This window comes from Lycorma delicatula, chromosome 4 (genome assembly GCF_047948215.1).
Source record: "Lycorma delicatula isolate Av1 chromosome 4, ASM4794821v1, whole genome shotgun sequence".
In the NCBI taxonomy this organism is placed as follows: Eukaryota; Metazoa; Arthropoda; class Insecta; order Hemiptera; family Fulgoridae; genus Lycorma; species Lycorma delicatula.
The window spans coordinates 48976447-48988526 of NC_134458.1; the positions used below are offsets into that span (position 1 = coordinate 48976447).

Consider the following 12080-nt stretch of genomic DNA (forward strand, 5'->3'; position numbering starts at 1 on the left):
AGAGGATTTTTATACAAATACTATAATGAGTGGTCTGTTTATCATGACAGTATTGTGAGATGAATGAAAATAATAATTCAATACTATTCAGATAAAACATTGTAATCAATAATTATTTACTGGTACTATAATTTTGCTACATGAATATTACAGTTGTAGTAAGCAAATCTAGTATATTAATTATGCGCTGTTATTTTATTATTATTATTGTTACTACTACCACTACTACTGATGTTTTAAACAATTAATAACAAATACCATAAAATGGTTAATTATTATTATTAAGCTCAACAAATTAATGCGATTATGTATAAAATCACAATTTTTATTTTACATTTTTTTATGGATGTATGAGTGAGAGTGAGGAAATCATTTCAAAGGAAAAAAAGGAATAAAGGATCTTTATCTGCCAATTTAATAATAATTGTAATTTATTGTACTGATTTACATTATATATATATATATATATATATATATTAAATATTATCATCTTCAATGTTCATTTGCTTGTAATTTTGTTTTTGATAAATTTTTTTTTTTTATTCCATTATTTTACTTTTATAATTACATTACACACAGGTATAAAACCAATTCTCTCAACATCATATAAAATAATCCTCCTTGTTCCTTTGGTAATGAGTTTCTTTAAAGTCTGAAGATAGCTGCTGCTTTTCAGTCCAACCTTTACTTTGTAAGCATTTACTATATATATAAGTTTCTCAAATTGAAACATATTTTTTTCATAGACAAATATGTGATGTCTTGACATGATATTTCTACATAACATTACTTACTTTTTATTACATTAATACTGAAATTAAAAGAGATTTTAAATCACTTAAAAAAACAGCTATTTTCAAATATATGTATTAAAGTTGAATAAAAATAGTGAACCATTATTTAAATAAAAAAAAAAAAAATTATCTACTCTCAACAAATATTTATCTTCAACATAGAAACTGTTGACTATGGACAAACAGAGCTCCAGTCAGTAATCTAACCCAAGGGCTTTTCAAGTGTTTCCTACAATTAGATATAATGGCTAAGGAGCTTTGTCTGAGAAAATTTCACAAAGCTTCTGTCCCTTGTTTTATAAGAAAAAGCTGAACTTTTTGTTAAACTCTTAATGCTGAATTATTTCAAAAAAGTAGATTTTTGTCGGCTATATATATATATATGTTTTTTTTCATTTTAATAGGAAAACTCTAACTAACACATTGGTCATAATTTCATATGAATGACAAAAAATTTATTTTTTCACGTTTAGTAGAACAAAACAAAATCAACATTTACCGCACTTAAAATTTCAAACTTGCAAAAACTAAGCTCAATATGTGTTGTTAAAATAATTTTAACTATAAATCACATGAGATTTATATTTTTTGTAAACCAACTAATGAACTGTATTTGTGATACCAACAAGATGATAAACATTAAGAAATGGTGTAAGGCTTTATGCAATATTATATAATTTATATTAATTATACCTATTTACAAGCGGTTAAAGAAGATAATCGTTTCTGATAACATTTATAATATAAATCGAAACATAATGTTGTTCATAATAAAGCTATATAAGAATACTTATGCAATTTTATTAATTTTCATGAAACTAAGGCAAAAATGGGACAGGTAGAGGCAGTGTGACTTCATAACACAGAAGAATTACACTCACAATAGCTGCATGCATCTGTAAAATTTTAGAACGTCCTTTATTAAGACAGCCTATACGGCATCTTGCGGTTCGTTTTCAGTTTGATATACATTGGTTTTAGAGAATAAAACTATAAAACAGGTGAAACAATTAAAACTTTTATGCTACATGTTATAGCCTTTGAAGAAGTGAATGAAAGGTTAAGACAGTTTAACGAAAGGTGTGGTACAATCAGAACTGATGAAAAAAGGCATGACATGATTTTATGATAAAAGCTTTATACAAATCATAGCTGTATGAACAGAATTATATGGAAGTGTAATTATTTTATTTATTTTCCAGTCTATTTTATTTACTTCCTTTTTACTTTAAGAATAATAATAAATATGCTCTATATTGATTTTGGATGGGGGTGCTTTCTTCAAATATTTTATGTATAATGACATTTCTGTTTTTATTACTTCAAGATAAATTATACAATACACAGGTAAAATTTTAATACATCCCCCATTTAACCCATCCTCATCAGGTTTTCCAAAGATTTAACAAACAGCCTACATGTAAAAAAAAATAAAATTAGATAAATAAAAACTGTGATTTGAAAAGTTGTCACAGAAGTCTAACAAAAGCTGTGACTGAGATTCCCTGATAATCACAGATTTTTGTAAAACTATGTGTACATTTTCTTGGTTACTACCATTTTTAAATACACATTTATAAGTGAATAACCAAAACATTACAATAAACCATAGAAATTGTAATATACTGAGTGGAATTTCATATCTGGCATAATCTATTCTAATAAATCAGGATTACATTACATTATGTTTAATATTATACCATGATCTTTCAAATGACTAACCATAGCATTTGTTAAGTTGAACCATATTCTATAAAGTTTTATCACTCTTTAAAAATATACTTTAAATAAATTGAAAAAATAATGGATTTCGTTACAAAATTCATAATTTCTTTTCAAACATAGTATTAGAAAGATTGTTGGAAGATTATTCTTACTGATATCAACTAAATGTATCTCTGGTAATTATTTAGTTATTAAGTGCCTCACCTCGAAATCACAAAAAACACATCAAATTCATTCAAAATTAATATTTATTTATTTAATGATGTATTTTGGGGGTCGGAAAATAAAAAATTAGTAAAAAATTTACATAGTGATACAAATAACACAATGAAAATCGAAAAAAGGTACGTATTACCGCCACCGCAGCTACAGCTTTATTTAAAAACGAAGTAGTCAAACGGATTTCAGTGGAAAATGAACAGTCTCTTTATTAATTATAATAAATGGTTATTTATATTTATTTATTTTATAAATATAATTTAACCAAACTTAACCTACACTCGCTAACCTTGACTAATTAACACCGTAATTTTTTGAATATTTATTTAATAAATTCAGTAATTATTGCAATTATTTATTATTTAAATAATCAAAACACTCCTGTTAATTAGTCAAGGTTATCGAGCGAAGCGAGCGTAGGTTAAGTTTGGTTAAATTATATTTATAAAATAAATAAATTTTAACCATTTATTAAAATTAAGAAAGAGACTTTTGAATCTAAACTCTATATCGGCCCATTTTCCATCGAAATCCGATTGACTACTTTGTTTTTAAATAAAGCTGTAGCTGCGGTGGCGTTAATACGTAAGTACCGAAAAAAAAATACTTATTTCATAGTGAAACACTATATTTAAAGATACAAACATGAAAATATATTAGAAATTGTTAATCTGAATCAGATTGCGATGATAATTCTGCAGAATCATCACACACGCGATTTGCGGAATCAATGTGTATCTCACTGATAATTCACCATAAATGGTGAAATAGTGTTTTATAATAAAAATTCGGCCACATGTCCGTGGAAATGGTGTTTGGAATTTCCATAACGCGGCACATTGCTTCTTACTTATCTCCATTGACGTTCGACTGTCTGCGGATGTGCCCCAGTGTCCGGATCTATAAAATTGTATGTAAGATTCACAGTTAAGTGTTGGAAGCCTCCTGTTTTTAAACAATCATAAATTTACAACAGTCACTAATAATTGTAATACCTGGGTGCACATAGTCCTTTATAATGCGGAGCAAAGTTTCCTTATCACGTGTTGGTACTGGAACCATGAAAACTTCTTTTGTGTCTCGTATTCCACCAAATATAAAATTTCCATTTACAATTCTGCCGCGGCTATATTTTCGTTTACCGATTTTGGCTTCATCGATTTCTACAACTTTGCCTACTCCTCCAACCTTTTTCGAATTAGTACACAAATATTCAAAACAAATTTCCCGAAAATAATTGCTCCAATCTACCCTACAGTACTAGACGATAAATTTAGCTTACTATACAACATATCTTGCCGAGGTGGCTTATTACACACCATATTACGGAGAAACGTAAAATAACAGGTAATACTAACCTAGCGGTGGCTAACCACGTATCGGCGTATTAAGAAACGGTTACGTTACACTGTTTACTTTCATATTTCTTATGTTTGTTAAGTACACGAAAGCGTTTTCTACAACGGAAAATGTGTCGATCTTCATTCAGCTTTATTTCGTTATTACACGATCGACATTGTCTGCGTTTCGGCAAAATGCCATGATTGTAAAAAAATTGTCTCACATTATCAACCGACTGAGAGAATTCAATAAGTGTAATAAATGTAAATTCACAATTTTTACATATACATTTCAGGTCCAGCAGATTTTTTTTCATCCATTATAGTTCACTCTATTTACTTACTGAACACTATAAATTCTATAAAGAAAACTCAGAAAACTTAGACGCCGTGTGAGAATAGCAGACAACAATGTAATGTAATGTAATGAATAAGTTATAAATAATAAAAGTTGTGTAGTGAATAAAAAAGAATTCTACATTATCCGGCGGTGAGAATCTGCATTATCGAGTGTATCAATATTCAAACATCTACTTTTCCGACACTTCATTTCCACCACAAAATACATTTCAAAAGATTTTACAATTTGATACGTTTCTTTGTGATTTCAGGGTGAGGCACCTCAACTAAATAATTACCGATCTCTAAATAGAGATCGTAATAATTATAAAAAAACTCATCTAAAATCAAACCTCTGTTACCGATTCTAAATCCACTTGAATCATTTTCAGATATCATCAGCATCTGGATCCCTGAGGTCTGTTACTTTTTAAATCTCTTTTGATAAAAAATTCTGAATATTAACTATGTCAGAAGCCTATTAAACATTGAAATTGTTTTAAATCAAAGCATTAGGTGATGTTTTAAAATAAAAATTGAAATGTAGGGTAAAAATAAACTGATCTGAAATTTTGACAATAGCCCAGATTACCAATGGAGAATTACAACAGAAATTCTGTAGATTTATTTAAGAATAAGGCAATTGATCCACCAGTATCTATCTCACTGACTGTCTCCCTCTCTCTCAATCTAGAATCTCTCAAAATAGGTAGAATATGATGTTACATTCTTTTTCAAATAATAAAATCTTTACATACTATTATAAAAATTTCCTGAGAATTCCTGTGTATTACAGGTTGAAATAAATTTCCTGTGTTACAAGTGTTGTTAGACTGTTTATCTTGTATGAAAATTTAGATGACCAACAAGCAACTTGTTACTGTAAAACTTAAGTATTTCGAACATAAGTCTAATTATTTCTCAGTAAAAACATTTATAAATTAGCTTGCTGAAATTAAAAAGAATCTATATTTTTTCTTAGAATTTTTATATTAACCATTTTTAATTAATTTTTGGGTGGATATAGTTAAAATAAAAACTCTTTTACCATATTTTATCCCTTCGTAAGTAGTTACATTAATTTTGTGATAGTCAATATTAATCATCGTTTTAAAACTTACTCAGCTCAAAGATGAAATAAATGCAACAAATATAATTATTTATTCTTTCAAAAATTTAATTTAAAGGGTAATTAAATTTGTTAAGTACCATAATCAAAACAGTAATAACATGACAATAGCTACAAATTACTTCTCAAAGTGGCACATCCATTTTTAATTCCAGATTCAAGATGGAAAGTGGAGAGAATGAAAAGGATCCCCAGTACTTTCTGTACTGTGTTATTTGCATATTAGCATATAAAGTCCACTGAAAATCAGATTACATTCAGCTCTACATGGAAAATATTCATTCACTATTCACCATACACTGATAGTGAAAATCATTACTCTCAGAGAAAACAACTCACTAGTACCTCACTATACCCCATGAACTTCACACATCACAGCTATAACAAAATACAGAGGCAAATAATGGAAATATACAAAACCCTTCAGTTGAGAAGTAATTCATTGGATTATAATTACACAATCTATTATAATATTTAAATTTTTATAAATTATTTCTAATCAGTAATTTTTTTTATTAAATTGACCTTTATTAAATTGCCGTTGGTGAGGGGGCTTGAGTGCTCAGGGATACAGAGTAGCTGGACCGAAGGTGCAACCATATCGGAGAGGTATCTGTTGAGAGCCAGACTAAGGAATGATTCCTGAAAGAGGGCAGCAGCTCTTTCAGTAGTTGTTAGGGGCGTGAGTCAGGACGACTTAAACGGCCGTATCAACATCACTCAGTCCTCTGAGTACTGCGCAGCTGAAAGCAATGGAAAACTACAGCTGCTTTTTTTCCAAGAAAATGTGGCTCTCTGCATTTTCACATAACAATAATGGAGGCGCCTTCCTTGGTAAAATATTCCGGAGGTAAAATAGTCCCCCGTTCGGATCTCCGGGTGGGGACTACTAAGGAAGGGGTCACCAGAAAATTAAAAAATAACATTCTACGAGTCGGAGCGTGGAATGTTAGAAGCTTGAAAAAGGTTGGTAGGCTAGAAAATTTAAAAAGGGAAATGGGTAGGACAAATGTGGATATAGTAGGAATTAGTGAGGTTCGGTGGGAAGAGGAAGGCGACTTTTGGTCAGGTGATTTTAGAGTAATTAACTCAGCGTCAAATAATGGGCAGGCAGGAGTAGGTTTCGTGATGAACAAGAAGATAGGGAGGAGAGTGGAGTATTTCAAAACGCATAGCGATAGAATCATTGTAATAAGGATAAAATCAAAACCTAAACCGACAACGATTGTTAACGTCTATATGCCTACAAGCGCCCATGATGATGATGAGGTAGAGTGTGTATACGAAGAGATTGATGAAGCAATTAAACACGTAAAAGGAGATGAAAATTTAATAATAGTTGGAGATTGGAATGCAAGCATTGGAAAAGGCAAGGAAGGAAATATAGTGGGTGAATACGGGCTGGGCAAAAGGAATGAAAGAGGGGACCGACTTATAGAATTTTGCACGAAGTATAATTTAGTAATTGCCAACACCCAATTTAAAAATCATAATAGAAGAATATACACTTGGAAAAAGCCAGGCGATACTGGAAGGTATCAGATAGATTATATCATGGTTAAGCAAAGATTTAGAAATCAACTAGTTGACTGCAAAACTTACCCTGGAGCAGACATTGATAGCGACCATAATTTGGTGATAATGAAATGTAGATTGGGGTTTAAAAACCTGAAGAAAAGGTGTCAGATGAATCGGTGGAATTTAGAGAAGCTTGAGGAAGAGGAGGTAAAGAAGATTTTTGAGGAGGACATCGCAAGAGGTCTGAGTAAAAAAGATAAGGTAGAAAATGTAGAAGAAGAATGGGAGAATGTTAAAAAGGAAATTCTTAAATCAGCAGAAGCAAACTTAGGCGGAATAAAGAGAACCGGTAGAAAACCTTGGGTTTCAGACGATATATTGCAGCTGATGGATGAACGTAGAAAATATAAGAATGCTAGTGATGAAGAAAGTAAAAGGAACTATCGGAAATTAAGAAATGCTATAAACAGGAAGTGCAAACTGGTGAAAGAAGAGTGGATTAAAGAAAAGTGTTCAGAAGTGGAAAGAGAAATGAACATTGGTAAAATAGACGGAGCATACAGGAAAGTTAAGGAAAATTTTGGGGTACATAACTTAAAATCTAATAATGTGTTAAACAAAGATGGTACACCAATATATAATACGAAAGGTAAAGTCGATAGATGGGTGGAATATATTGAAGAGTTATACGGAGGAAATGAATTAGAAAATGGTTTTATAGAGGAAGAAGAGGAAGTTGAGGAGGATGAAATGGGAGAAACAATACTGAGATCTGAATTTAAGAGAGCATTAAAAGATTTAAATGGCAGAAAGGCTCCTGGAATAGACGGAATACCTGTAGAATTACTGCGCAGTGCAGGTGAGGAAGCGATTGATAGATTATACAAACTGGTGTGTAATATTTATGAAAAAGGGGAATTTCCGTCAGACTTCAAAAAAAGTGTTATAGTTATGATACCAAAGAAAGCAGGGGCAGATAAATGTGAAGAATATAGAACAATTAGTTTAACTAGTCATGCATCAAAAATCTTAACTAGAATTTTATACAGAAGAATTGAGAGGAGAGTGGAAGAAGTGTTAGGAGAAGACCAATTTGGTTTCAGGAAAAGTATAGGGACAAGGGAAGCAATTTTAGGCCTCAGATTAATAGTAGAAGGAAGATTAAAGAAAAACAAACCAACATACTTGGCGTTTATAGACCTAGAAAAGGCTTTTGATAACGTAGACTGGAATAAAATGTTCAGCATTTTAAAAAAATTAGGGTTCAAATACAGAGATAGAAGAACAATTGCTAACATGTACAGGAACCAAACAGCAACAATAACAATTGAAGAACATAAGAAAGAAGCCCTAATAAGAAAGGGAGTCCGACAAGGATGTTCCCTATCTCCGTTACTTTTTAATCTTTACATGGAACTAGCAGTTAATGATGTTAAAGAACAATTTAGATTCGGAGTAACAGTACAAGGTGAAAAGATAAAGATGCTACGATTTGCTGATGATATAGTAATTCTCGCCGAGAGTAAAAAGGATTTAGAAGAAACAATGAACGGCATAGATGAAGTCCTACGCAAGAACTATCGCATGAAAATAAACAAGAACAAAACAAAAGTAATGAAATGTAGTAGAAATAACAAAGATGGACCGCTGAATGTGAAAATAGGAGGAGAAAAGATTATGGAGGTAGAAGAATTTTGTTATTTGGGAAGTAAAATTACTAAAGATGGACGAAGCAGGAGCGATATAAAATGCCGAATAGCACAAGCTAAACGAGCCTTCAGTAAGAAATATAATTTGTTTACATCAAAAATGAATTTAAATGTCAGGAAAAGATTTTTGAAAGTGTATGTTTGGAGTGTCGCTTTATATGGAAGTGAAACTTGGACGATCGGAGTATCTGAGAAGAAAAGATTAGAAGGTTTTGAAATGTGGTGCTATAGGAGAATGTTAAAAATCAGATGGGTGGATAAAGTGACAAATGAAGAGGTATTGCGGCAAATAGATGAAGAAAGAAGCATTTGGAAAAATATAGTTAAAAGAAGAGACAGACTTATAGGCCACATACTAAGGCATCCTGGAATAGTCGCCTTAATATTGGAAGGACAGGTAGAAGGGAAAAATTGTGTAGGCAGGCCACGTTTGGAGTATGTAAAACAAATTGTTGGGGATGTAGGATGTAGAGGGTATACTGAAATGAAACGACTAGCACTAGATAGGGAATCTTGGAGAGCTGCATCAAACCAGTCAAATGACTGAAGACAAAAAAAAAAAAAAAAATTGACCTACTATCAAGCATCCACGCAAAAAAAAACAAACAATATTTTTAATGATACGGTTAAAAGCTTGAAATTTTCATGGTAATATTTGAGGCCAAATGCAGAAAATCTGCTAATTAATATCAATGTAATGTAATTATGATTAATATCATAGATCAGAGGATGAAATGTGTTTTAAACATTAATCAAAATAACTTGTCTTCTAAACACATGAAAATATGCTTCCAAAAGACCATTTTGGAAATAAGATATAGTTTCTTCTTTATTGAAATAAATGTAACAGTGTCGTTGTGTTAATGGCACTCATTTTGAAGTTATTAGAAAATCGATTTAATGTGTGGCCAAATTACTTGATCTGTGTTGTATAGGTTTAATTTTTTTTTAGTTTTCTGCACTTGTATATTTCATATTGTTCAAATGTGTTGTTAAGCTTAATGTATTTTACACTGAATTTGTAAAATTTATTTTTTGTGGTTATTATGTTTATACATCTTCTTGTTTCTTTGAGATGGTTTAAATAGGTTAATTCTATTGTATAAGGGTTCTTTCTGTCTGTAGGCGAGCATGCATCTGGTTTAGATATATTTCCACGTAAAGAATGTTTAAATCTTGTTTTTCTAATATATTAATAAGTAAGTACATTATTATTTAATAATAAATAGTAATTTAAAAAAATAATATATATATATATATATATATAATGTAGGAGATAAAATTTTTTACAAAATTATTTCTTCAGACTTAATTACTAAATGAAAAATCTCTGGTTTGACTCTGTGACAATTTCACTTGACAATTGATTGTTAAAAACAATTTTAATAAATGAGGTGTTCAGAATAAAAATATGATTTTATTGAAATAGTGGTCAGAAATTATCATACCAACCAGATACATAAAAGCTGGAGTGGAGGGTCAATCATTTTTTCCTTTAAGTACAGTTTAAGATTGTTTCCATTAGCTACATATGAGACTAAATTGTTTTCTGGCATTTACTTAGGTGAATGGCTGATTGATGGAGACCAGAAGTCATTATAAACGCACAGAATCTCTTTGAAAGCATCATCCATGACATGTTGCCACCACTGAATCTCTGCTAAACATGAATCCACGAGGTGCCATGCTGTATCTGTGATAACAACATTGTTATTAATGATGTCGCCTATAGTGTAAACCAGTAGTTTACTTTGAAATTTTGGAGCCCGGCATTTCAAGTATGGCAGTACAATATGTCCAACATGAATTGGTATAAACATTTATATATTTACACATGGAAGGAAGCATGTGCAATTAATTTTAGAAAATGATCATTCGAATAACTACATGGTACTAGCTTAAATACTGTAATGGCAGTAAATAACAGAGCAAACTAAATTGTAGATTGTAATTAAAATGTTAAAAATCATTTCATTTCATTTACAATAGCAACAAACACAGCAGTAAATTGATGGAATGAGGTTCTGCAGTACAAGCATTAGCTTCAGTCCTTGTTAAAGTTTATAATTCGTCTATAAACATTAAAGCAATACAGAATATACCACAATATTGTAATAAAATAGTTTATAAGGAATTCAGCTGCAAATAATAAGGATTGTAAGTAATCTTTTTAACAAAACTAAACAAATGGCATCTAACAGTTAATGCATAATTACAATTTGGAAATTTTAAAACATACATTTTTCTTATTGTTATTTATTTTAAGAATGTTTATGTTGTTTTGTGGAAAATGTTTACCCATATGTACCAAATTTCATTAAAAAATACATCATTTTTTATATTAATTGTAGAATCATCTTGATTATTTTGTAATCATATAATTTCTAAACAAACTCATTCCATCACAGAAAAATCATTTACTTTCACTTGAAAATGGATATTACAAATAAATTATAGTTTTAAACAAGTCTTGCAATTTTAACCATTTTTGTTCAAGTTACACAATAAAGAAAATTAAAAACACCACAAACCTGTTGCAACCTAACCTGAAAACTTAACTTGCCAAAGTCTAACCGACCAAAAATCAAATCGAGCAGAATGAAATAGCAACAATGAAATGATAAAAAATGACTGCAGGAATATCAACAAAAGTAACAAATTGTGAATTACGTTTACCTGTCTTCGGGTACTGTTTTTGATTTTAATTCGTAATACACCATGCCCGGATCCGAGTAGAAGTTGTTCGGTAGAGAAATATCATCGTTCATAAAGTCGGAATCGAAACCTTCATTGTTAAATTTATAAAAATCATATTCTAGATCAATACCCGATTCATCCATGTTAATTGTTAACATCAAACACAATAGAGGAAAACTTAACCACTCAGCGAGCAATATGTACACACTCAACCAGCTGACAGCCAACCGCGAGTAGACGTCATGTCAGGCCGGTCGAACTGTAACACATCTTATCTAATAATTTAACTGATAATGATTGCTCAAAAGCTGCTTCCTGTCCTCTTAATGCTTCGCATTTATTCTCGCCTATGTTACCTTTAAATCGTATTCAAAGGTGGAGAATTACGAAGGATAATATAAGATTAATTAGTCAAGATCTACATAAATAATTTAAGTTGGTATTTTACGGATGATTCATCATCTCTACGAAAAAACTAAAACGTTTATTTTTAACTATGATGTAATGTTATTGTAAACTAAGCCATGAGTAGTTACTAGTTGTATATGAAGTTTTAAAACAACATAGTTTTACATTACTTTTTACTTTGCTAACCACAACGCTTTATTTA

The 12080-nt window shown here is 30.5% G+C and overlaps 1 protein-coding gene across 1 annotated transcript in view; it reads right to left on the reverse strand.

Moving 5' to 3' along the window:
• Window positions 1-11793, reverse strand: part of Mitf (transcription factor Mitf) — a 137103-nt gene extending 125310 nt beyond the window's left edge. Inside the window, exon 1 of the mRNA XM_075362896.1 lies at window positions 11450-11793. Within this exon, the coding sequence (XP_075219011.1) occupies window positions 11450-11628 (179 nt within the window). The 5' untranslated portion in view covers window positions 11629-11793. The remainder of the gene's footprint in view (window positions 1-11449) is intronic.
• Window positions 11794-12080: the final 287 nt, after the last annotated feature.